Below are 25,998 nucleotides of genomic sequence, written 5' to 3'. Positions count from 1 at the left end.
TACAGGCTTGGAAGACAGGAGCTTTCTATGGTACCACCTCTAAAGCTGCCTTCTTGGGACTTGGGATAATCAAGGCAGACCCCCACAAGCCAGGGGTTAGGAGAACAGCACTCATGAGTGCAGGGCATAAGGAATGAAGTGGGGAGAGCCGATGTGGGCTGGCAGGGAAGGAGAGCTGTGCTGTAGGCCCTTCCGGAGTGTGTGCACTCGGCCGCAGGGGAGCTGTGGGCGGGGGGGGCGGTGGAACTTGTCAAGCAGGGGCAGGTCTTGGGGCAGACCGTGGCAGAGCAGGCTGACAGTGGAGCCTTAAGCAGTTTTCTGTTCTGCTAGAGTGAGGGTGCAGGCTGGGGAAGGCAGAGAGCCAGAGGAGGGACCAGCACTTAGGTCAGAGAGAAAGCTGCAGACACCTTCAGAAGAAAAAGGAAAGCTCAAACACTTCACACATATGTAACTCTCAGAAGAAAGGTTCCCCACCCGCAGCAGTAGCTTCATTGGTTTGCGTTTGGTGCCTTTCAGGGAGTGGTTCCGATGCATTTAGGACCGCTGAGTGGACAGCAGATGCCTATGTGACTGTGCTCACTGTGGCATTGGGAGGTTTGGAAGAATTATGAAGCTGTGACCTCACCAGCTGGCTGGTCAGGGGTGATGTGAGCAGAGGCCTGGAGACTCAGGGCACTGGGAGGTGATGGGGTATGACTTAGAAGGCAGCAAGTCCCTCTGGGACGATAGCGTCCTAGGAGGACCAAGTGAAGGAGGGGAGAGCAGGGCAGGGCGTGGGGCTTGGAGAGCAGACCAGGCTCCAGCACTGGCCTCCTGACCAGGCCGTCGTGTTTGGTCATCCACATTCACTGAGCACCTACTATGTGTCAGACACTGAACAGATGAAAGACACTGTCCCCACTCTATTCCCAAGGAATGTCTAGTCCACTAGGGGAAGACAAAGTGGACCCAAGAAGGGAAGAAACCCCAAGGGGCCAGAACTACCTATGAGAAGTGGGTAGGAGGGAGTCCAGGCTGGCCCCAGTGTCCCTCCCTGGTGGTGTTAGTGACTCTGCTCCCTTGAGGTGAGGGAGAGGACGTGGGGGAGCTGGTGGTTGCAGTGTCCTCGGCTGGCCTTGCTGTCTGCCAGCATGACCTCTAATCATATTTGCCACTTTTTATAAGTTTCGTTCTTCCCAGAGTTGGCTTCATGTCTGTACTGGGCTTGTTCCTTCTGTTATGAAGTGGACGGGCCAAATAGAGCTGTCTCATTCCTCAAAGGAAGAAATGGAGCCCATGAGAGCCGCAGGGTTTAGGATCCCGGATCCCTCTGATGTCAGCGGGCAAACAAGCCAAGGCCTCCTGGCCCCTCATTCAAGGCACTTTTATACTACACTGGTCATCCTCCCCTTCCCTGGCACAGCCCGTAGGTGGCATTAGAGCTGCTTTTATACCCCATCCCTAGCGCAGGCTCCTAGGTGGCAGGAAAGGGACTGAGATGCATTCTTTCTCTCTGCTGTCTACCCAGAGCCTGGGTGCTCTGTGGCTTTTCCCGATTTGTGAGAATGAATGCATGGATCTAGCCTGAGAGTCTCTGGGTCTGGGTGACCCTTCCTTCAGTGGAGTTCAGGGCCTTGGACTAAGCCATTTTGCATTCTATTCCTGAATGGTCTAAATCCTCTATGAAGTAAGCATAGACTCGTAAGACGTCCCCTGGGTAGGATAGTTGATCTGGGGGCCTGATGCAGTTTATGTTACAGCTTATGTAACTGTCACAGGGTGCTGGAGGATCCCAGAGAAGGGTCATCTTAGCCTGGAGGAATCAGGAAGGCTTCCTGGAGGAGGTGGCCTTGCACAACTGTGAAATATGAGTAGGAATTAGTGAGCCAGTGGGAGGAAGGGGCAGTGTTGTTCCAGACAGAAGAATAGCTTTTGTAAGAGCTTGGTAAGAATGTGGCTGGGAGAGTAGTGGACCATGAAGAAAGGACAGGGACCAAATTGTGTGAGAGATTGTATTTTCTTACCTTGATAGAAGCCATTAAAGGATTCTCAGGCTTTGGAAATGCTGAGATCATTATCTTGCAGCAGAGTGGTTGGAGTTGGGCAAGACTGAGATGGAGAAGCTGATTTAGTGGCTGTGGCTAGAAGGAAGGTTTAAGCATTGGCTTGGAGAGGAGCAGGGTCGCTTAAGAAGGTAGGAAGGTGGCAGTGCTTGATTGTTAAGGCTGAGGCTGAAGAGGATGAGCCAGAGGAACTCCTAGGCTTCTGACTTTCTGACCTGAGCCAGAGAGGGGCCAGAGGTTCTCCTCACTGCTAGGGCAGCACAGAGCGGGTGTGGCGGGGAGTAGGATGCACCTGAGGGGGAACCCAGGGAGCAAGCCAGCCTGCACCTGACTCTGCAGGTCTGGAGTCCAGGGAGTGAGGTCTGGGTTAGAGATGGAGATTAGGAGGGTGGTAGCATCCAGGCAGGAGGAGAGGAGAGAACCCAAGGGCAGGCAGACTAGCAGTTATTAAGACTGAGAAAGGGCTGTGGGGTTGGAAGACGAGATGGAGGTCTTGAAGGGAAAGGGAGGCGAGCAGCCCAAAGGAAGGAGTGCTTCAAGTGTCGGCTCCACAGAAGTCAGTGAGGTGAGAACCAGCAGGGCTTGGTGACCTCAACAAGTCCACCTGTGGTGGGCCAGTAGAGACCGACATCCTGTTCTAATGGGTTAAGGAGTCAATGAAAGGTAAGAAATTACGCAAATGTAGTCTCCATGCTGCTGTGGAGAGGCTTGGGTGAGAAGAAAGGGGGAGGTGACTAGGAATGATAGCTAGAGCAAATACAAGGTCAAGGGAGGGTTTTGCAGGGCTCTGTAAATGCTGATGGGAAGCAACCCCTAGAGAGAGCTGGGGGACCAAGTGTCCCAGTTTGCCCAGGTTTTAGCACTCAAAGTCTCATGTCCTGGGAATCCTCACAGTCCTGGGAAAACTGGGAACTTGGGAGGGTTGGTCACCGCACTAGAGAAAGGTTACAGTATAGAAGAGAAAAGAGGGAAGATGGCTGGAGGAGGGTGTCCCTGACAGAGGCTGGGTGCAGGTGCACAGGAGTCTCTAGTATGGCCTTTGCTGTCCCTGTGAAAGGGCCAGGTCACCGGGTGAATGAGGGAGTGAAACGGGAGGGAGCAGGTGGTGGGGTGGGGATTGAGGCCAGCCCAGGGAGTTGCTCAGGAGTACTGGACACGGCTGCCCTGAGACCTTGACTCTGTAGGGGCAGCTACCACCCAGTGCTGGGCTTTCTGTCCAGCAGACCTGGAGGCTCCACAGGGAAAGCAGCCCCACCTTTGACCTGTGCCACCCTTCTCTTTGTGTAACCCATCTCTTGTATGTCTTTGCAGTCCCCACCCCGTGAAGCCCCTCAGTGCCACCCCTGTGGAGGGCAGCCCCGATAGGAAGCAGTCCCGCTCCAGTCTGAGCATAGCCCTGAGCAGTGGACTGGAGAAGCTCAAAACAGTAACATCTGGGAGCATTCAGCCTGTGACCCAGGCCCCTCAGGCTGGCCAGATGGTGGACACCAAGAAGCTGAAGGTAAGGCCCAGCAGGGTGTGGGGGTCATCTGACAGAACGTGTGGTGGGGTCTCAGGGCTTGATCCTGGGGAGGGTGGGGCAGGGAGCAGGCCAAGTCCCCCATGTCAGAGTCCTGAAGCCAGTTAGGCCGCCGCTGGCATTGGAGACAGGCAGCCTGGGGCCTTGTGGTGGTGAAACTTAGGTGTTGGTGGGCAGGGGGGCAGGCAGGCAGGCAGGGGGGCAGGCAGGGGCGCAGGCAGGCGGGCAGGGGGCCAGGCAGGCGGGCAGGCCGGCCTAGGGCTCCCCTGCTCACTGTCTTCGGTCCGGCCTCAGGACTCAGCTGTGCTGGACCAGTCAGCCAAGTACTACCACCTGACCCACGATGAGCTCATCAGCCTGCTCCTGCAGCGGGAGCGGGAGCTGAGCCAGCGGGACGAGCATGTGCAGGAGCTGGAGAGCTACATCGACCGGCTACTGGTGCGGATCATGGAGACCTCACCCACGCTGCTGCAGATCCCCCCGGGCCCCCCCAAATAGCCTTCCTCACCCCACCCCCAGGAGGGTTGGCATGGACCTGCTGCTGCCTGCCCTCCCTCCTCCTGAACTCTCTCATCTGCAGTGGGGCATCGTCCATCTTGCCTTGTCACTCCTTGTTCCTCTCCCTCCTGCCTTGACTGGGGCTGCTGGAAGGGGGGCCCTCTGGATTCCCTTTGGAGGCATCAGGTTCTGTGCACAATTTGTGTGTCTTTGGGAGCCCTGGGTCTTTCCCACCTGCCTGTTTTCATACCCCTCAGCTTTGGGGCCCCCAGGGAATTGGAACTCTTCCCCCAAGACAGAGCAGGGGTGAGCTGTAGCTTGATGCGGTAATCTGGGACAAGACTGGTTGCTAGCACATACTTTATTACCCCCCAAGGATGGTCAGCCATTTCTTCCCACAGCCAAAGCCCCATCCCCTTCACTTCCCTCCAATCCCTGGAGGGGCTTGTAGTATTACTGGGACAACGACCACGCTGCCTGTTTGTCTGTGAGTTATGGGCAACCAGGGTGCCTGTTCTTCAGCCTCACACCCCTTCTCCTGAGAGCAAGGAGCCTGTGTGGTCTGGGTCAGTCTCTGCCATGTCCCGAGTCTGTTTCAGTCTGGCGCTGTTTGTGGGGCGAGTGCCGTGTGGACAGAGGTGGATGATGTGTGTGCTTCAGGCTGCTCCCTGCCTCCTCTGACCTTTCCACAAGTGTCACATGGGAATGTGTGGGGTGCAGGGGCGGGTGCGGGGAGAGTACCTTTTTGCTTTTTGAGCTCTTGACCACCTCCAATGTGTAGGCCCCTCCAGGCTGGGGCTTGGGGCTGCTTATGTTTTGGGGATCAAGCCTCCATGTCTATTCTTGTTGCCTGTCCAGATGCCAAAACTCTGTGTTACTGCAGGGTTTGAACTTTTGGAAACCAATTAAAATGTGCCTTTTGTGTGCGGGGTCAAGAGCCCCTGGATGTCGACCTCTCCCACTGTGTGGCGTCCCCCTCCCACCTGTTGAGTACATAGGGATGGCTCTCTCAGGGCCCTGGGAATGGGAATGGGCAGCCCTACTATGGGCTCTTCCCCTCCCCTAGAGTTAATCTCTTGATCTGGCCAAGTTGCTGCTCCCTCAAACTTCCTGCTGTCTTCGCCTCCCTCAACCCCAATAGAAGGATCCCAGGATAAACACTGCTGGGCAGGCAGGCGGGCAGGCGGGCAGGCAGGCAGGCAGGCCTGGGGCTGCCCTGCTCACTCTCATTCTGTTTGGCCTCAGGACTTAGCCATGCTAGACCAGTCAGCTTGCCTGGAAATGGGAGGTCCCACTATGCCTGTGGGAGACACCTATACTTAGGAAAAAGCCTTTGTTGCCCTCCCATCCATCCACTAAGCTGCTGTCTCAGTCTGTCCCTTCTGCCCCAGGGGCTTGCCTGGCTTGGCTGCAGTGCACTTTGAAATGAAGTGTCTGTCCTTTGGCCCAGCCCCTGGTTTGCTCGCAGAAAACGTGGTAGGCTTCCCCAAGGCATCTGCAGGGAACTTTGGCGGCTTGGGGCACCCTGAATTAGCAAAAACGGGGGGTGACGAGGTGCTGAAGGAGGATACTTACGGCTTAGTAAGGAGGCAAGAGCTCCTCTGGGACCACCACTTCTTCAGGAGGGGGCCTGTGGGCTTGCTTTTGGAAGGCCTCAGGCAGACACGTGCCCTCTGGGTGATGTCTGTCTGCCGCCAGGATGGAGCAGAGGAGCGCTACACATGGAGGAATGCGCCTGTAACATTGCCTACCTTAAACTCCACTCATCAAAGCTGAGAAAAGTGTCCACTGGTCCCCAGGGTTTCAGTCATGCTTTTGGGGGTCATTGGGTATTAGAGAAGTAAGTACCTTTTCTGAGAGCAGGGAGTCACCCCCCTACTGGGGATTCCTCTGGGCTTTATTCAGTCCCAGCCCAGGCCCTGACCTTTGATTGTGGTCCTCCCTAATGCCCAGGGCATGGATGGCTTCAGGAATTTTTGAATCGAAGCCCAGGGTCCTTGTTGATGTTTCTTCTCCTAGCCACACTTGGAGGAGAGCTGCAGGTGGGTTGGGCAGGGAGCAGGAATGGTTCTGCTTTGCTGTTTGTCTTCCTAGTTGTAAGGCTCTTTATAAAGAGCTTGTTCTTCATGTTTTAAGCACTTTATGAAGAATAAAACATTCATGTACTGCAGGTGAGTCTGTTGTGTTCCTGTTTTGGAATGAATAGGTACAGGAGGCTGCTGTGGGAGAAGGCACCTTAAATCAAGGTGATGGGATTCTTGGATGGCCCTGTCCCTGCCCTGACATCAGGGCAGTAACACAGTGTTGCCCAGTAGCCTGAACTTAGTATTTTCTGACTCCCAGGATACTCACATTTATCGTGCACCTAAGATGGGCCCATTTATTGGTAATACAGAGGGTAAGAAATAGATTCCTATTCTCAAGTTGCATGGTCTAGCAGGGGAAGATATGATACAAATCCAATATACAAATAGTTCTTCATGGCTAGATACAATCTCTAAGATACAAATCCAAGATACAAATTGTTCTTCATGGCTAGCTAAAATCTCCCTCCAGCTTTATGAAAAGTATTTCTTGTGGTTCAACTACTAGAGGATGAAAAACTTTGACTACTACAGCCCGTGTAGTGTCCAGAAACACTGGCAGACATGAGCCAACCCTGCAGTCCACCATGAGACTAATGAGACCCAAAGTGGGGTTCCCTAGAAGACCAAATATTTCTACTGCCATCTTGGGCAAAAGACGCAGCTCCTCCACTCCCCAAGTCTGGCTCACTGACCAGGTAATTTAGCTGGGAATCTTCAGCTAATCCATTCTACAACTGTGTGTGTTCATTATCCATGCTGGTGCTTACTCCACAATCTGTAACACACCCCCTTACCTAACGCCCTCCCCACCCGCCCTAGTCTCAAGTTCTTCTCCTGCCCGGGAATTAGACCCAGGAGGGATCTTCCTTGGTTGGCCAGACAAGGTGAAGGCTGTCAGGGCTCTTAATCCCCCATGGATGAACTCACAGCCAACACTTACTTGAGTCTCTACTGTGAGCCCTCTTACGTCTGGCTCAGAAAACTGAAGTGAATCAAAAAGTCATAGCCCCTGCCCTGTGAACCTTAGAGTAAGAAAGACTATCCAGAACAGCAAGTAATTGTGAGTGCAAAAGAGAAGTGCTGGGTGCCGCGGAGCCTCTATGGGATTTGTGGAAGCAGAGTGATGGACTGGGAAATGCAATGTTTAGGCTAAAGCCAGAAAGAGAGCCAGCATCAGGCGAAGATTTAGTCTTCTGGGTACAGAATGTTCGGGAGTCGCGGGGCGGGCAGGCCCCCCCCATGCTCCAGGAACTGAGTGTCAGGACAACCGGAGAGCACAGGACGAGTGGGCAGGGTGGCGACGGAGGAAACGACGAGAAGGTTCCGCAGTGCAACTCCTTGCAGAAAGCCTTCCGAGGTTAACCCTACTCCGCCTGGAGTCTTTGCCCATCTGGTCCCAAGTCGGGCCCACTTGAATGGGACCCTTCTGGGCTGCCTGGCCCCAGGAGCGACGCCCACGGCAGCCACTCTAACTTCTGGGGGCAAGTAAGCAGCGAGGGGTGGCCCGTGGTCGTCGTACAGGAACACCCTTCCTGGGCTGCCGACCTTGCACCTTGCAATGCGGACAGCGGGCTCCGAGACCTCCCCGGACGGCCGCAACTCTCTGCAGTCTAGGGTTGCAAGCGTCGGGACGCGAAAAACTACACTCCCCACAACCCCTTGCGCCTCCCGCTCGCTGCGGTTGCTTAGGGCCAATCGGGAGAGGCAGCTGTGGCGGGGGCCGAGGAGGGACATTTTAAAAGGGCCGGAGATTGCGGGCGTCAGTGGCCATGGCGGATACAGCGACTACAGCATCGGCGGCGGCGGCTAGTGCCGCTAACGCCTCGAGCGATGCACCTCCTTTCCAACTGGGCAAACCCCGCTTCCAGCAGGTGAGGACCGGGCTGTGGTCTGCGGGCCGGCGGGTGGCAGAGAGACGACCAGCAAACTCCCCTCCAAAGTCCCCTTCCGCCCGAGGCTCTCCCACCGGCGGCCAGCGGAGCCTGCAGCTAGCCCCAGGGGGGACTTCGGCCACAGCCACCCTTTTCCCATTCGCCAGCGGGGCGGGCACGGACTCTCACCGTGGCTTCCCATTGGTCCTTGGCGCCGTCACTCCCCGGCTGTCCGCGCCCTCTAGCCTTTCCCGCCCGCGGCGCCCTGTGATTGGCCACCGCTGGCTGCGGTCAAGGTCCCGAGCGCCCAGCTTCGAGCGGCTGCTCAGGGTCGCCTCGGGTTGTGCAGCCGCCCGCCTCCGGCGCAAAGTTCTAGTCCGGCCCTGGATGGGAAGTTGGCGTGGCCGGGATGCCTTCTAACTTTTTCCCCCGGTGGGGACTGACGTTCCTTTCGAGCTGCTGGCGGAACCGCCGGGCAGCGTCGCGCCCAGCGGTCACTCCCCAGCCCTGGCCCCCAAGCCGGGCCCGGCGCGCGCGGCAGTTTGCGGGGGCGAGTGCCGAGGCGAGCAGCGGTCCGGCGTCCCCTGTCCCTGCTCCCCTTCTTGGGTTGAGGATTCGCAGGCGCAGCAAGCCGGCCGATGCCCTGCGGGGATGTAGCGAGGGCGTGCGAGGGAAACGCTGTGTCATCCCCTGGGGCCGTCGTCCCTCCGAGGGGCTGTCGCCCGGGAACCCCCCCAGCATCTCCCTCACTGCTTCCTCTGTGGAGCGTCTCCCGCGCCTGGGCCCCTGCGTCGCCGGGCACTGGCTCTGGGCACACCCGCCGGGGCTCTTCGGGGCACGGCGACAGGGGTCCTTTCCCTCCGGGACCCCCGCTGGGGCGTCGCCGACTCGGCCCTGGACTGCGGAGGCGGGGGTGGAACGCGGAGCCCGGGCGCCTTGCTGGGCCCGGAGACCGGAGCCGGGGAGGGGCCGCTCCCGCGCCGCAGACCCTCGGGCTCCCGTGCCTCCTGCACCGAGGAGACGGAATTTATTAGGAAACGGGCAGAGAGACCGCTGAAGTAAACCGGGGCTTGCCGGGGGTGGGCGGCAGCCGAGGCGACCAGAAAAGAACTTTGCAGGAAGAAAGGAAATTGTACAAAGGTCGGTGCGGTGGCTTTTTTTTTTTTTTTTTTTTAATTATGGTGGTGGAAGGGGGATTGGTTCCAGCAAAGGGGGACCCGGAGCTTTGCTGATAATTAGGGAACTTGGCTCCTAAGCCGTCTGAAAAAAATGTCCCCAGTGTTTCTTAACAGGACTTTAATTCTTTTTAAAAGTAGGCCATCTCAGCATGTAGGTATCCGAGGTGAGACTGGCATCTTCCTTCCAGTGTAGGAGGCCATCTAGGGTGAGATTGTCGGGGTGTCCCTGCTTGGACTTGAGTGACCTTATTACATTGCCTATCCCCGCTCCCACCCCCATTGTGCTCATCCTTACAGGCTCAGTCGGGCCTGCCTCTCAGGCAAACACTTGCTCCCTACGTCTCTGGTCCCTTTTTCCCTCTGGTCCCATGAGATTGCAGACTCCCTCCTGCACACCTCTTTGGCCACCTGAGTCGGATCCTCATAGCTCTCCATACAGTGCCCTGTGGTCTTCTAAATGTTTGCTGTATGATGACTTGGTTTCCTCAAATCCCCTGTAGGCCTTTTGCGAGAAGGGGCTGAACTTGGCCTTCTCTGCCTCTGTCTTACCCTGATAGAGACAAGTTAGGCATATAGTAATGTGCCGAGTAAAAGATTTGTGGGGTGTTTTTTTTTTTTTTCCTTGGTGTCTGTTATCTGTATGTGGCACTTGGGACATTCAGTTACCCAACGGACATTTATCAAATATGTCTTAGTAGCTTATATGACTGAGCCCTTTACTGTGAGCACTGCTCTAGAGCAATAGATAAACATTTGAGGCTACCCTGTTCCTGCAGCCATTACGGTACTTCTTTCTGGCACTGCTCTTGCAGGCAGTAAAATTTAGTGTTTGTTGTATCCACTTTTGAAGCTCCCCTCCCCAGCATAGTGACCTGCATAAAAGCACGTTGCATCTGATTCATCCATGTTAAGGATCTTATCTCTCGTCCACACCTGCTCCTCCCGCATGGCTCCCTGGCTCTGCAAGCAGCCCAACTTGCCACCCAATCAGTGCAGCCAGAAGCCTGGGAGCTGCCTGTGTTCTTTCCTTCTTCTCCCTCACCCTTTAAGTGCAACCAGAGGCCCAGTGATCTTACCTCTTACACATCTCTCAAGTCCACCCATCTCTACTGCCAGAATCCTAAACCAAGCCCCCATCATCTATTTCCTGGGTCACTGCAGTAGCCTTGCAACAAGTCTCCCTGCTTCCACTCTGTCCCTCTTCCAGTCCTTCCTCCTTCTGCAAGGCAGAGTCCCACCAATACAGATCTGATCAAGGGACTCCCCACACCCTTGCACATTTAAATACCCTCCAATGGCTTCCCCTGCTTCTGAGATAAAGACCTAACTTCTGAAGGGGCCCCCAAAGTATACATGGCCCACCCCACTGACAACTACTTCCTTGAATCCCACCACCCAACCACCCACACCTCACACCCTCCTTCACATCACACTGGCTGCTTTTCAACCTCTGAACCCACCATGTTCCCTCCCACCACTGGGCCATCTGCTTGGAACATCACCTCTTCCTCTTCCTGCAACTCTTGTTCCCACTTTTCCTCATCCCTGGTGTATCCATGAAGCATCACTTTCTTGGAGAAGCCTCCTGCCACTCCCAGATTGAATTTTTGACTGTGTTTCCTTACTGCAAACACCTATCTCAGTGTATCCATTGATTTGTGATGAGTATTTCTTTGCCATCTGTGTTTCCCTTTCAACTATGGACTTTGTGGAAGTGGAGGCTGTGCCTGCCTTCACTCCCTGTTGACTCTCCAAGGCTCATCACAGTGCCTGGTAGTTAAGAGGTACTTAATGAAGATTTGTTGTATACATGAATATCCTGGAGACAAATCAGTAGGGCTTTGTGGACTTGAATTAAATTGACGTGTAAGGTTGTGATTGGAAAGGTGAACCAACTTTTCTCCAAATTGTCCCTTAGGGATCTTATAAAATTGCAACCAAGTGGGGGCATGTTTGACAGTGTAAGATTAATCAGTACTGAAACATTCCAAAGTTGGGGTGTCTCTAAGGAGGTGAGTCTAAAGACACAAAGATTGGCCATGTATGTACTGGGTTGATGAGCTCCTTTAGGGCCCAGCCCACATCTCTGTGTCCTGCTCTGGCATGTAATAATTGTGTAATATATGCTTATAGTACCTTGTGCTGGCCTGACAGAAGCCTGCTTCAAGGTAGTTGATAATCCAGGATTCATTCCCAGCACCCATGCCAGGGACAACTAATCTCACCGCTTTCTGCAGGATTTGGCACCAAGGTCTTTCCTTATTCCCTGGAGTCACTCTAGAACTCCTCTTTATTCCCTCAAGGGTCTCCTTGTGCAAGAGGACAGGGGGAGAAAGAGGGTGGAGGGTGTGGAGGGTCAGAGTGTGAAGAAAGGGTGATGGGTGTTGGTGGTCTGTGACCATCTTTCTCCCTGTAAGATGGTGACAAGTGCCAAGCATCATTCCAGCCTTTTTGTGTATTGACTTACTGAATTTTCACAAAAACACTGTGAGGCAGGTGCAATGATCTCCAATTTATGGGTAAGAAAACTGCAGCACACAAACAGATTAAGTAACTTCCAGAAAGTCTGGCTCCAGAGTTCATGTTTGTTTGTTTATTTGTTTGTTGTCAACTTTATTATGGAAGTTTACAAACATACTAATCTGGAGACAGCTGTCAGTGAACCCCTGTGCACCCATCATCCAGCTTCAACAGTTGCCAACTTAAAGCCAGCCTTATTTCATCTATACATCCATCCCCACAACCCAACCAATGAATTATTCTGAAGCAAAGCCCAAACATCCCATCATTTCATTGAACCTACTAGTAGGTGTCTCTAAAAAATAAGGACTCTTTGGTTAGGTTTTTTTAAAATAAACTTTTTTGTTTTGGAATAATTTCACACTTAGAGAAGTCAAAAGACAATTCCTGCCTAGCCCTCACCCATTGTCCTCTATTATCGTCTTGCATTGCCACTTTATATTTTTCAAAACTAAGAAACTAACATTGGTACGTTATCATTAACTACACTCCAGACTTAATTTTACTTTTTTTTTTACACTAATGTCTCCTTTCTGTCCCAGGATCCCATCCAGGAACATGTTACGTTTAGTCATCATGTCTCTTTAGCCTCCTCTGGTCTGTGGCAGTCGTAGTACCTGGGACAGTTTCTCAGACTTTGCTTGTTTTTGATGACCTTGACAATTTTGGAAGGTATTTTATAGTGTCCCTCAACTTGGGTTTACCTAATGTCTTTCTTTTGGGTAGACCGGAGTTATGGGTTTGGAGGTAAGAATATCACAGAGGTGAAGTGCTCTCTTTATCACATGATATTGGTGGTTTTTTTTATTTGTTTAACATAACCACGCCCTTAACACACCTAAAATCATTATTTCTTTTTTCTTTTTTTTAGAGACAGGGTTTCTATCTGTCACCCACACTGGAGTACAGTGGAACAGTAACTAATGGCTCAATGCAGCCTTTAGCTCCTGGGCTCAAGCAATCCTCTGGCCTCAACCTCCAAAGTAGCTGGAACTACAGGGGTGTGCCACCATGCATGGCCACATATATATATATGTGTGTGTGTGTGTATGTATATGTATATGTATATGTATATGTATATGTATATATATATTTTTTGTTTGTTTGTTTTTTTGTAGAGACAGGTGTCTTGCTATTTTGCCAGGCTGGTATCAAACTCCTGGCCTCTAACGATTCTTCTGCTTCACCCTCCCAAAGTGCTGGGATTTACAGGCATGAGCCACCATGTCTGGCCCATTAATTCTTAATATCATCAAGTAACCAGTCACTATTCATATTTCCCTGATCATGACATAATTTATTTGTAGTTGATTTGTTTGAATCAGGATTGCGTAAGTTCCACGTATTATTACCTTTGGGTATCTCTCTTGTATCTTTTATTGATTTATTTTGGAGACAGAATCTCTCTCTGTCACCTAGGATGGAGTGCAGTGGCACGATGTCAGCTCACTGCAACCTCTGCCTCCCGGGTTCAAGTGATCCTCCTGCCTCAGCCTCCTAAGTAGCTGGGATTACGGGCACATGCCACCACGCTCAGCTAATTTGTGTATTTTTAGTAGAGATGGGGTTTTGCCATGTTGGCCAGGCTGGTCTCAAACTCCTGACCTCAGGTGATCCACCCGCCTCGGCTTCCCAAAGTGCTGGGGGTTGCAGGCGTGAGCTACTGCACCTGGCCTCTTTTGTGTCTTTTAATCTGTTAGTTCTCTCTTCCTCTTTTCCCTTCCTCTTTGTTGAAGAAACAGTTGTTCATCCCTGTAGAATTCCCCTCCTTCTCAATGTAGCTGATGGCATCTCTGTGGTAGTGGTTAGCATGTTCCTTTGTCCCTTGTTTCTCCTGTAAACTTAAAGTCTGCATTAAACCACTACCCCAACTGCCTAATGAAAGGGAGGAGATGACAGCGCAGCACCCAGAGAACCTTTGAGACCTGCTTTGCTTCCTTTCCTCTTCCTTTTCTGCTGATTTCCTCTCCTGAACTCACTGTTTTCCCTTCTGGCTCACATACCATGTTTGCCATGTTGGGGCCTCAGGACAGGAAACAAACGCACATACTTTCTCCCATTTGTGTTTCAGTCCATCTGTAAATAAATCGTTGTCCAGGGCCAGGCACAATGGCTCATGCTTGTAATCCCAGCACTTTGGGAGGCTAAGGCGGGCAGATCACTTGATGCCAGGAGTTTGAGACCAGCCTGGCCAACATGGTGAAACCCTGTCTCTACTAAAAATACACAAAATTAGCTGGGCGCGGTGGCAGGCGCCTATAATCCCCGCTACTCAGGAGGCTGAAGCAGGAGAATCGCTTGAACCCGGGAGGCAGAGGTTGCAGTGAGCCGAGATTGCGCCGTTGCACTCCAGCCTGGGCAAAAAGAACGAAACTGTCGCAAAAAAAAAAAAAAATTGTCATCTAGGTACAGTGGCTCATGCCTGTAATTCCAGCACTTCAAGAGGCCATGGCAGGAGGATTGCTTGAGGCCAGGAGCTTGAGACCAGCCTGGACAACATAGTGAGACCCCATGTCTACGGAAAATTGAAAAACTAGCTGGGCATGCTGGCATGTACCTGTAGTCCCAGCTACTTGGAAGGCTGGGACAGGAGGATCCCATGAGCCCAGAAGTCCGAGGCTGCAGTGAGCTATGATCACACAACTGCACTCCAGCTGGACAACAGAGTGAGACCCTGTCTCAAAAAAGAAGGAAAGAAGTTTTTTTAAACAAATTCTGGCGAGGTGTGGTGGCTCATGCTTGTAACTCCAGCACTTTGAGAGGCTGACGGGGACAGATCACTTGATCCCAGAAGTTTGAGACCAGCCCAGGCAACATGGCGAAACCCTGTCTCTACAAAAAATATAAAAATTGGCCAGGTGTGGTGACACATGCCTGTAGTCCCAGCTGCTCCAGAGGGTGAGGTGGGAGAATCACCTGAGTCCAGGAAGTGGGGGTTGTAGTGAGCTGTGATCGTGCCACTACACTCCAGCCTGGGTGACAAAGTGAGATGCTGTCTCAAAAATAAAACAAAAATTCATTGCTCTTTCGGAAGTCTCACTTATCTGTTGAGATGACTGGGGGTATGAGTGTGCTGGGGACAAAGGCCTAGTGGGCAGAGCAGGCTGTTTGCACAGGGCGGGTATGGAGAGCTTGCTGGGCAGAAAAATGCTTTCTTCACTTCAAGGTTGGGAGGTTTGTGTGGGCTGAGAGTTGGGAGGCGAGGGGAAATGTCTCATAGGTTGCCTGAAATAAAGTTCTAAAATCACAGTACCTTGCAGGTGGTTATGTATTTTAATCATTTACTTCCTATAGGCGAGACAGTGAGTTTTTTTCTGATGCTGCTCATGGGCTGGTTTGTGCAGTGGAGAGGGGTCATCATTTCCAAGAGTCACACTGGGCAGGTTTTAAAATAGACACTGATAGCTGGAGGCCACCCCCAGAGCAATAGAATCAGAATCCCTGGGTGTATGGCCTGGTTTTTTAAGTACCCAGGTGGTTCAGGGTGCAGCTGATTCAGGACCACTGGGCTGGCCCAGCCTTTCTGCTTTGGGCTGTAGATTCAGTGAGTATATTATTCCTAATCCCGGAGAGCAGTAATTTGGAGGTCTGGTGTGTGTATTTGGGGGGCGTTGTTAGCTTCTTCAGGGATCTTTGCCCTCAGCTGCTGCTCCCAAGGCCTGCTCTCACTGGGGGGCCTGCAGATGGGAGAGAGCTGGCTGGTGGAAGTGGGAAGGCAGCAGCTGCTGCAGGCCTGGGGCTCCTGATGAGAATTAGCTGACTCACCTTTCTTGTGAAGAGAAAGAGAAGGAATCACTTGACTGACTCATTCTTCCGGTGAAGAAAAAGGGGAGGAAAAACATCCACGGATTGTGTGATTGGGTAAAGATGGGAGCTGAATTTGGGAGGGAGGGGGTAAAAGATGGGAGCTGAATTTGGGAGGGAAGCTATACATTTTAAACTATTGAGAAAATAATTGAGAAAGTAAAAACCTTCCTTGCCATTCATTCATCAGGCAGGAAGGAACAGACACAGATCCAGCTGCAAAGAAACAATGTTTCTCACAAGGAACCACAGGAGCTACAAAGTATCGAACAACTTTCTTCTAGTAACCACCTCTTTCATACTCATGTCTCACTCTATAAGGTCCTACACTGCCAAGAACTTTGCTATTTAAATCATATCATTAGGAATGAACCATCTACCTCTTGATTGGCAGGTCTAAGTCACTTTGCCTCAGAGAATGAACCCATAGCTGCAAATAAGGGGTTTCTGGTCACAACATTTCTCATTAATCTTAACTTTATAGTTTTTAAGGAAACAAGACCCTGAGTGGTTGGTCCAGACTTACGTTGACTCCTTTCCATATGGTCTTGGTTTGGGTGGAGCATATTGAAGCACTGCTTCATTTAAATTTTACTCTATCTTCCTTAAATTATATACTAAATATTTTTCTTTTTTTTTTTTTTTTTGAGGCGGAGTCTCGCTCTGTCGCCCGGACTGGAGTGCAGTGGCCAGATCTCAGCTCACTGCAAGCTCCGCCTTCCGGGTTTACGCCATTCTCCTGCCTCAGCCTCCCGAGTAGCTGGGACTACAGGCACCCGCCACCTCGCCCGGCTAGTTTTTGTATTTTTAGTAGAGACGGGGTTTCACTGTATTAGCCAGGATGGTCTCGATCTCCTGACCTCGCGATCCGCCCGTCTTGGCCTCCCAAAGTGCTGGGATTACAGGCTTGAGCCACTGCGCCCGGCCTACTAAATATTTTTCTTTGTTTGGCAAGGCACCCCATAATTCTCTGCTTTGTGCCCCTCTTTGTTGAGTGAGTCAGTAAATCTGACTTAGACTATAGGTTTACCTCTATAGTGGGTGGGGTGGGGGTCTTAGACCAATCTGTACCTGACATTTCCAACTCAGAATCTCTTGAATCTCTGTCCAAATGTTTGCTGAAAAATTACATCTGGAAAGCCCTTTAAATATCGCAGACTGATACGACCAATACAGAGTTTTTATCTTCTTCCCACTTAATCAGTATGCTTCTTGCTGTCCCCATTCTGGTTAACAAACATTCATGTCTCACTAGAAAGCGAGGCATCATCTGTGGCTGTTCTTCCTCATTTCCCCACAGTTGGTCAACCTTGCTACTTCCAGGACCTAGCACAGTGCTGGGCACACAGTAGATCTTTGCTGGTGGGTTGAATGGTGAATGAATGAAGAGACCACAGGAGTCCCGTGCAGCTTCTGATACTAAGTTTCATGCTTTCATCTTCTTGCATATACCTCCTCTGCTAGGTAAACTTATCCATCCCCTGGTGCCAGCTCCTCTGGGATACCTCCTTGACTTACGCTAGGAAGACATAGGAAGAACTCTGTGTCCCCAGTGCATTTTACGATGCTTCATTTAAACTCTGATCAGTGTTTTGTGGTTATTTGTTTATAGTTATTAGTCTAGCTTGATGGACTCTGAGCTCTTCGAGGGCTTGTTCATTTGGTGTCCCCTTGTGTCCGGAATTGGTGGGTTCTTGGTCTCACTGACTTCAAGAATGAAGCTGCGGACTCTCGCGGTGAGTGTTACAGTTCTTAAAGATGGTGTGTCCGGAGTTTGTTCCTTGAGACGTTCAGTTGTGTCTGGAGCTTCTTCTTTCTGGTGGGTGGTCTCCCTGTCAGGAGTGAAGCTGCAGACCTTCGCGGTGAGTGATACAGCTCATAAAGGCAGAGCAGACCCAAAGTGAGCAGCAGCAAGATTTATTGCAAAGGGTGAAAGAACAAAGCTTCCACAGTGTTGAAGGTGACCCTGGCGCCTTGCCACTGCTGGCTGGGGCAGCCTGCTTTCATTCCCTTATCTGGCCCCACCCACATCCTGCTGATTGGTCCATTTTACAGAGAGCTGATTGGTCCACTTTAAAGAGAGCTGATTGGTCCGTTTTGACAGAGTGCTGATTGGTGCGTTTACAATCCTGAGTTAGAGTTGCAGAGTGCTAGTTAGCTAGATACAGAGTTAGCTAGATACAGAGTACCAATTGGTGTATTTACAAACCTTGAGCTAGACACAGAGTACTGATTGGTGTATTTACAAACCCTGAGCTAGACACAGAGTGCTGATTGGTGCGTTTACAATCCTTGAGCTAGACGCAGAGTGCTAGATGGAAAAGTTCTCCAAGTCCCCACTAGGTTAGCTAGATACAGAGTGCTGATTGGTACACATATGATCCTCTGGCTAGGTATAAAAGTTCTCCAAGTCCCCATCCAGTTCAGGAGCCCAGCTGGCTTCACCCAGTGGATCCTGCACTAGGGCTGCAGGTGGAGCTGCCCACCAGTCCCCAGCAGCACCTGCACTCCTCAGCCCTTGGGCTGTCCCCTGGATGGGGCGCCAGGGAGCAGGCGGCAGCGCAGATCGGGGAGGCTCCAGCTGCCTGGGAGCCAACCGCAGGGGGAGGAGCTCAGATATGGCAGGCTGCAGCAGGTCTGGAGCCCTGTGTGGTGGGGAGGCAGCTAAGGCCGGGCGAGAATTTGAGTGCGGCGCCGGTGGGCCAGCACTGCTGGGGGACCTGGCACAACCTGGGCAGCTGCTGGCCCAGGTGCTAAGCCCCTCACTGCCCTGGGCCGGTGGTGCCGGCTGGCCGCTCTGTGTGAGTGGCCCATCCACCCGCGCCTGCCGGAACTCACGCTGGCCCGTCAGCGCAGCCCCGGTTCCCGCCCTTGCCTCTCCCTCCACACCTCCCAGCAAGCAGAGGGAGGCGACTCCGGCCCCAGCCAGCCCAGAGAGGGGCTCCCACACCGTGGCACACTGAAGGACTCCTCAAGCACCGCCAGAGTGGACACCGAGGCTGAGGAGGTGCTGAGAGTAAGGGCGGCTAGCACACTGTCACCTCTCACCCTGAGCCTAGCTCATTAGGCGTTTGTAGGTGTCTGTGTAGCAAAATGCGTTATCTGGGAGTCTCCCCCAGTAGCTGTGGTGGAAAGTGACACAAGAAGGCTGGCAGAACTGGGACAGGATGAAGACAGTGTGAGACCCACAGGACAAGTCAGAGGCTGAAGTTTCTGCTGGACTATCTTCAAAAAGTTACTTCACTCAGGCCATTCTACTTCCAGGTTCTCTCCTCTGCACCTGCTCATTCTCTTCCCTCCTTGAACCATTAGCTGCCATACTGTTATCCTTTCCTAATCTTGCCCTCCCTTCAAAGCCCAGCCCAGCTCTACCCCACCGAGAAGCCTTGAGGCTGTTGGCCACTCATCAGCCCACTCAAGGATTCCTGTGGCAGGAGACCCTTCCTTCCAGATATGTAAGGAGACTTCGAACCAGGGAGGATAAGGAAGGAATATTCAATAGCCCATGTCCTTCAGGAGCTCATAATCAAATATAATACTTAAAATATCAGTTCATATTTTACTTTATTTTTGGAGACAGGCTCTCGCTCTGTCCCCCAGCCTGGAGTGCAGTGGTGTGATCATAGCTCACTGCAACCTCAAACTCCTGGTCTGAGGTGGTCCTCCTGCCTCACTCTCCTAAGTAGCTGGGACTACAGGTGCATACCACCATGCCTGGCTAATTTTTAAAATTTTTTTGTAGAGGTGGGGTTTCACTGTGTTGCCCAGACTGATCTTAAACTCCGGGGCTCAAGTGATCCTATCACTTCAACCTCCCAAGTAGGTGGGATTATAGGAGCAAGCCACTGTGATTGGCTTGCATTTTACTCTAAATATGTATTTTCAAATGTAATATCATTTCTGCATATTATGCATAATATCGATTTTTTTTAATTTCAAAAGCAATTTAAAGATCTGGAAATATAAATCATACATAAGCCTATTACCCAGAGGCAATCTCTATTAGCATTTTAGTGTATTTTCATCTAGCTTTTTTGAAAATATAATTTTTACCTTTTTATTTTGAAACACTTTTAGTCTTACAGAAAGGTTGCAAGAAGATAAGGAAAACTTCCCTATTTGCCTAGATCTACCAATTTTTAACATCTTATCACATTTCCTTTATTCTCTTTGTCTACAAGTAATCATAAAGTCTGGAAAGATAGCAAATATACATGATATCATCAGGACATCGTCAGTCTACATTCAATTATAGTACCTACGTTTCCAGATTTTATGGCTGCCTTGTATTTTTACACGTTATTTTTCTTCAACTATTTACGAATAGATTGTATTCATTCATCTCCTAATACATCAGAGTATATGTCTTTTTTTTTTTTTTTTTTTGAGACAGAGTCTTGCTGTCACCCAGGCTGGAGTGCAGGGCATAATCTTGGCTCACTGCAACTTCCACCTCCCGGGTTCAAGCAATACTCCTGCCTCAGCCTCCCAAGTAGCTGGGATTGCACTACCACACCCAGCTAATTTTTATATTTTTAGTAGAGGCGGGGTTTCACCACATTGGCCAGGCTGGTCTTGAACCCCTGACCTCAGGTGATCCGCCTGCCTTGGTCTCCCAAAGTGCTGGGATTACAGGGTGAGCCACTGCGCCCGGCCCAGCGTATATCTTTTAAGAACAAGGACATTCTCGGCTGGGCGTGGTGGCTCACGCCTATAATCCCAGCACTTTGGGAGGCTGAGGTGGGCAGATCATGAGGTCAGGAGATGGAGACCATCCTGGCTAACATGGTGAAACCGCATGTCTACTAAAAATACAAAAAAAATTAGCCAGGCATAGTGTCACAAGCCTGTAGTCACAGCTACTCGGGAGGCTGAGGCAGGAGAATTGGTAACTCAGGAGGCAGAGGTTGCAGTGAGCTGAGATTGCACCACTGCACTCCAGCCTGGGAGACAGAGCAAGACTCTGTCTCGGAAAAAACAAAAACAAAAACAAAAAACAAGGACATTCTCTTATATAACCACAGTGTGGTAATTATAGTCAGGAGATTTAACATGGATGCAACACTTTTATTAACCTATGGTCCATATTCCACTTTTGTCACTTGTCTCAATAATGGTCTAGAGCATTCCTTCCTCTACGCCAGGATCCAGTCCCGAGTTACACAATGCATCTAGTTGTCTCTTTAGCTTCTTTAATGTGGAACAGTCTCATTCCCACTCTTTCTTTGTCTTTATGACATTGACATATTTGATGAACAAAACCAATTAATTTATGGAATGTCAGTGCGGGTTTGTTTTGTTTTCTCGTGATGAGATTTATTTAGTCGCTGTGGAATATTATGTGAGTGATACTGTGGACTTCCCCGGTATCACATTTGGAAGAACACAATGTACCACCTGCCCTTCATTGATCCTTTTAACATGTCCCTGTCATTTTTTAGGGATAAGACTTCATTACTTTTTGGTGCAACAAAATGTACCAGTTTCATCTTGCACCTTCCCTACCCCGGCCTTTGAATCTGCTCCTTTCTTGAGGAACCCTGGTCCCTGTTAGTGGACCAGGATCTGGATGTCATTTGGTCTTTTTGCTTTTCACTTAATATCTGTCTAGCTCTGTTTATCCCCTTGTTTATTGAGTTGGAATCACACTGCTTATATGCATTTCATAAAATTTTAAGCATTATTCCATGTCATGAATGTTTGAAAACATAGTTTTAAAGGCCTCATAGTATTCAGTCATATGAATGGACCAGCATTTATTTAACCATCCATCTTTGTAAATAATGCAGCAGTGAATATCCTTGGTATGTACACCTGACCAGATCTTTGAATATCTTGGATTGTTTCCTTAGACTACATTCTTAGAGGTGAAATTTTGCCAGGACAGCATTGTGAGCCTCCCTTGTGTATGTCTTTAATGGGGAAATGGTCCAGGCTGTGTGGATTATAAGAGGTTAGGCAGCTGTTGCTATTAGGAATGGACTGAAGGTTGATCTGGTTTGTGAGAGACAGCATCTGGGTAGGGGCAGCATTAGGGGTTAGAGGTTGCTTCATGTAGGGTGCCATGGTGGGAGAGAAATGGAGGTGGGATGAGAACTGGTGTGTGGGAATACTTTGAGGTGACCTGGAGCCTATTGCAGGGTCTTTATTGGGAAGGGAAAGGAACAGGAATTTACTGCAGGGTCTGGTGTCCTACTAAATAAGGGGAGGGAGGCCGGGCGTGGTGGCTCACACCTGTAATCCCAGCACTTTGGGAGGCTGAGGCGGGCGGCTCACAAGGTCAGGAGATCCAGACCATTCTGGCTAACAAGATGAAACCCCGTCTATTAAAAATACAAAAATTATCCAGGCATGGTAGTGGGCACCTATAGTCCCAGCTACTCAGGAGGCTGAGGCAGGAGAATGGCGTGAACCTGGGAGGCGGGGCTTGCAGTGAGCCGAGATTGCACCACTGCACTCCAGCCTGGACAACAGAACGAGAATCTCCATCTCAAATAAATAAATAAATAAATAAATAAATAAGGGGAGGGAATGTGGAGGCTTCTGTTTCCTCCACTGTGCAAAGGATGGTGCTTGGAGAGTTGTGGGGCTCTAGGGAGGAATTTGGGGCAGAGCCCAGAGTGTAGTGAGGCATGAACCCCCAGCGATTGCAGCTTCCCCTTCATCCCCGACCTTGGCACCCTCTGTCTTCCCCTTGAGCTCGGCTTTGCCCAGCTGGCTTAGTCCCCAGGGCAGAAGGCCCAGCAGCTGGGTTGCTTGGTTTCCTTTCATTGTGCTCTAATGCCTGTGGCGCTTAGCACAAAGCCCTCCTTTTCCACAGCCCCTACTCTGGGGCAAGGTTGGGGGAGCTGCCTCTTGTCCTGCACCTCAGCAGCTACAGGGTTCTGGATGAAGGAGGGCCTGAGGATTGTGAGCTTGGTGCTTTCAGGTTTGAGCTGCACTTGGGAACCTCCCCCTGGAGGCAGAGCTGGACCTTGGGGAGGGACCCTGTGAGGGGCAGGCAGGACGCTCTGTCACTTCAGGTCCTGAGCAAGACAGGGAGGCTGGGAGAGGGCTGGGGCCAGGCCTCACCTTCAACCTACATGTCCAGGGATGCTTGGGAGCTTTCAGTAGGCTCAGAGTAGATCTCAGGGCATTGGGAGAGGGGGGAAAATGGGAGGCACCTGGAAGAGCAGATGGGTCCATCCTTGAGTATCTCAGTGGTCTCTCTGAGTTGACTTTGGAAAACTCTCAGCCTCAGGAAAGCTGTCCTTAGATTTCTGAGGCCTCATTGGCATTTATCACCCACATGGGGAGTCCTGGGGACCGGGGGACCCCAATCATAAAGAGTAGGGCTCCCCAGTGTCTGGAGAAGGGTGCACAGCAGCTGATCCATTCACTCTTCTCTCTCATCCCCTTCAGACATCCTTCTATGGCCGCTTCAGGCACTTTTTGGATATCATCGACCCTCGTACACTCTTTGTCACTGAGGTAAGTCATGACTGTCACCCTCAGTGGCCTTTTGGCCTTTGTACCTTGTCATTTCAGAATATGTGGGTCATTAAGGGAGGGTGAGGATGGGGAAGTGAAAAGAATAGGGGAGGTGGGAGGTGAGAGAGGAAGGTAACAAATTCTCTCTACCTGTAGCTATCTATTTATGTATCTATGTGTCTGTCTCTGAGTTCATACATTGTGCTGTATGCTTTTTACATTATGTCATTTGGATCTCACAACACCCCTTCAAGATAGATACTATTGTTATTCTTTAAAACTTTAATGAAATTATTATCAAGTACATAAATTATTTGCTCATTAGAAAAGTTCAAACAGTACAAGTATGTTTAAGTAGAAAAAAAAGTATCCTTTAATCATCCTCCCTACTTAGTTCCCTCCTCCCATAGGTAACAGCTGTTAATGGCTTTTAACATCGGGTTAGTAAAAGCCATTACTAACCTGCATGCCTTTCTTAGGTGTGCAGTTCTTTGAGTTTTGACCGTCATATTCAGTCATGTATCCACCATCACAATTGTATTAGTCTGGTCTCACACTGCTATAAAGAAATTCCTGAGACTGGGTAATTAATAAAAGAAAGTGGTTTAATTGTCTCACAGTTCCTCATGGCTGGGGAGGCCTCAGGAAATGATCAGGGTGGAAGGGGAAGCAGGCACCTTCTTCACAAGGTGGCAGGAGAGAGAGGAATGGAGGAGGAACTTCTGAGCACTTATAAAACCATCAGATCTCATGCAAACTCACTATCATGAGAACACCATGAGGGAAACCATCCCCGTGATGCAATCACCTCCCACCACATCCCTCTGTCAACATGTGGGGATTGTGGGGTTTACAATTTGAGATGAGGTTTGGGTGGGGACACAGAAGCAAACCTTATGGACAATCAAGATGTGAAGCATTTTCATCACCCTGACATGTTCCTCATACCTCTTTATAATCAGTTCCTCCCTGTCTCCACCCCCTGTCAACCAGTCATTAGCTTTCTGTTTCTATTGTTTTGCTGTTTCCAGAATGTCATATAAATGGAATCCTACAGTATGCAGCCTTTTGTATCTGGCTTCTTTCCCTTAACACAATGTTTTTGAGGCTGGTGCAATGGCTCACACCTGTAATCTCATCACTTTGAGAGGCTGAGGCAGGAGGATTGCTGGAGCCCAGGAGTTCAAGACCACCCTGGGCAACATAGTGAGACCTGTCTGTACAAAATTTAAAAAAATTAGCCGAGTGTGGTGGTGCATGCTTGTAGTCCCAGCTACTCGAGAGGTTCAGGTGGGAGGATCGCTTGAGCCTGAGAGGTTGAGGCTGCAGTGAACCGTGATTGTACCACTGCACTCCAGCCTGAGTAACAAAGTGAGACCCTATCTTAAAAAAAAAAAAAATGCTTTTGGGATTTATTTGTGTCATTGCATGTATTAGTAGTTAATCCCTTCTGACTGCTGAGTAGTGTCCCATTGAAAGGATGTTCCAGAATTTATCCATTCACTTGTTGATAAACACCTTGATTCTTTCCAGTTTTTTGGCTATTATGAATAAAACTATATGAACATTCTTTGTGTGGATGTATGCTTTCATTTCTCTTGAAGGAGTAAGAATGGGAATGCTGGATCCTATGGTAAGTGTGGTAAATATATGTTTACTTTATCAGAAACTGCCAAACTGTTGTTCAAAGGGTTGTACAATTTATATCTCCATCAGCAAATGTATGAGAGTTCCAGTTGCTCCACTATCTCACCAACACTTGCTATTGTCAAATTTAAAAATCTTTTTTTATTTCAGCCATTCTAAGAAGTATGTCTTGACAGACTTTTTTTTTTGAGACGAGTTTTGCTCTTGTTGCCCAGGTTGGAGTGCAATGGTGCGATCTCGGCTCACTGCAACTTCTGCCTCCCAGGTTCAAGCGATTCTCCTGCCCCAGCCTCCCCTGTAGCTGGGATTACAGGCGTGTGCCACCATGTCCGGCTAATTTTGTATTTTTAGTAGAGATGGGGTTTCTCCATGTTGGTCAGGCTGGTCTCGAACTCTCAACCTCAGGTGATCCGCCCACCTTGGCCTCCCAAAGTGCTGGGATTACAGGTGTGAGTCACAGTGCCTGGACTTGACAGATTTTTTTTTTTTTTGAGACAGAGTCTCACTCTTGTCCCCCAGGCTGGAGTGCGGCACGATCTCAGCTCACTGCTACCTCCACCTCCCGGGCTCAAGCGATTCTCCTGCCTCAGCCTCCCAAGTAGCTGGATTTACAGGCACCCACCACTACGCCGGGCTAATTTGACAGATGTTTTGTATGTATTTACAAATGTATGTAGGAATACATGTACATATAAAATGTCAAATTTTGTTTTGTTTTGTTTTGTTTTGTTTGAGACGGTCTTGCTCTGTCGCCCAGGCTGGAGTGCAGTGGCATGTTCTTAGCTCACTGCAACCTCCACCTCCCGGGTTCAAGTGGTTCTCGTGACTCAGCCTCCCGAGTAACTGGGATTACAGGTGTGCACCACCACATGCAGCTAATTTTTGTATTTTAGTAGCGACTGGGTTTTGCCATGTTGGCCAGGCTGGTCTCAAACTCTTGTTCTCAAGAAATCCACCCCTATCAGCCTACTAAATTGCTGGGATTATAGGTGTGAGTCACCATGCCTGGCCTAAAATGTCAAATATTTATTAAGTACTATGAACAAGGCAATTTGTAAGCATTTTACATGCATTAACTTATCAGATTAACTCAAAGCAGCCCTAAGATGTGGATGCTATTATAAGTTCCAGTTTACAGATGAAGAAAAAGACAGACTGGAAGTTAAGCCTCATGCAAATGGTGCTGGCAAGTGATGGAGCCAGGGTATGAACCCGGGTACACTTGTCTCCAGACCCTTATACTCACCCCATTTGCATTCCTGTTCAAATAACTTGAGTTTAGGGAACTTGCCTAAGATTACATGGCAGAAGGCCCGAGCATTGGCCCTGGCCCTTATGTGGGCAGCACTTCACTGCACATCT

At 50.2% G+C, this 25,998-nt stretch overlaps 2 protein-coding genes across 22 annotated transcripts in view; both read left to right on the top strand.

Moving 5' to 3' along the window:
* RAB11FIP5 (RAB11 family interacting protein 5) overlaps positions 1-6,229 on the top strand; it is a 38,934-nt gene extending 32,705 nt beyond the window's left edge. Inside the window, 2 exon segments of the mRNA XM_033175088.1 lie at positions 3,354-3,543; positions 3,856-6,229. Coding sequence (XP_033030979.1) covers positions 3,354-3,543; positions 3,856-4,059 — 394 coding nt within the window. The 3' untranslated portion in view covers positions 4,060-6,229.
* Positions 6,230-7,390: 1,161 nt separating this feature from the next.
* Positions 7,391-25,998, top strand: part of SFXN5 (sideroflexin 5) — a 134,618-nt gene continuing 116,010 nt past the window's right edge. For 18 of the 21 annotated variants that reach the window (XR_004428181.1, XR_004428180.1, XR_004428184.1 and 15 more), the window contains exons 1-2: positions 7,391-8,017; positions 22,921-22,989. Coding sequence is in view for 9 of the 21 variants with exons in the window: in XM_033175073.1 (XP_033030964.1) it covers positions 7,916-8,017; positions 22,921-22,989 (171 nt within the window). In the remaining 12 variants the exon portion in view is untranslated. Of the gene's footprint in view, positions 8,018-8,294; positions 9,158-22,920; positions 22,990-25,998 lie in introns of those variants that run through there. The other 3 variants (XM_033175081.1, XM_033175080.1, XM_033175084.1) reach the window with 2 other exon arrangements.

The sequence above is a fragment of the Trachypithecus francoisi genome, unplaced genomic scaffold, assembly GCF_009764315.1.
Source record: "Trachypithecus francoisi isolate TF-2019V2 unplaced genomic scaffold, Tfra_2.0 Lachesis_group17, whole genome shotgun sequence".
Lineage (NCBI taxonomy): Eukaryota > Metazoa > Chordata > Mammalia > Primates > Cercopithecidae > Trachypithecus > Trachypithecus francoisi.
This window is presented reverse-complemented; position numbering and strand designations above follow the sequence as displayed.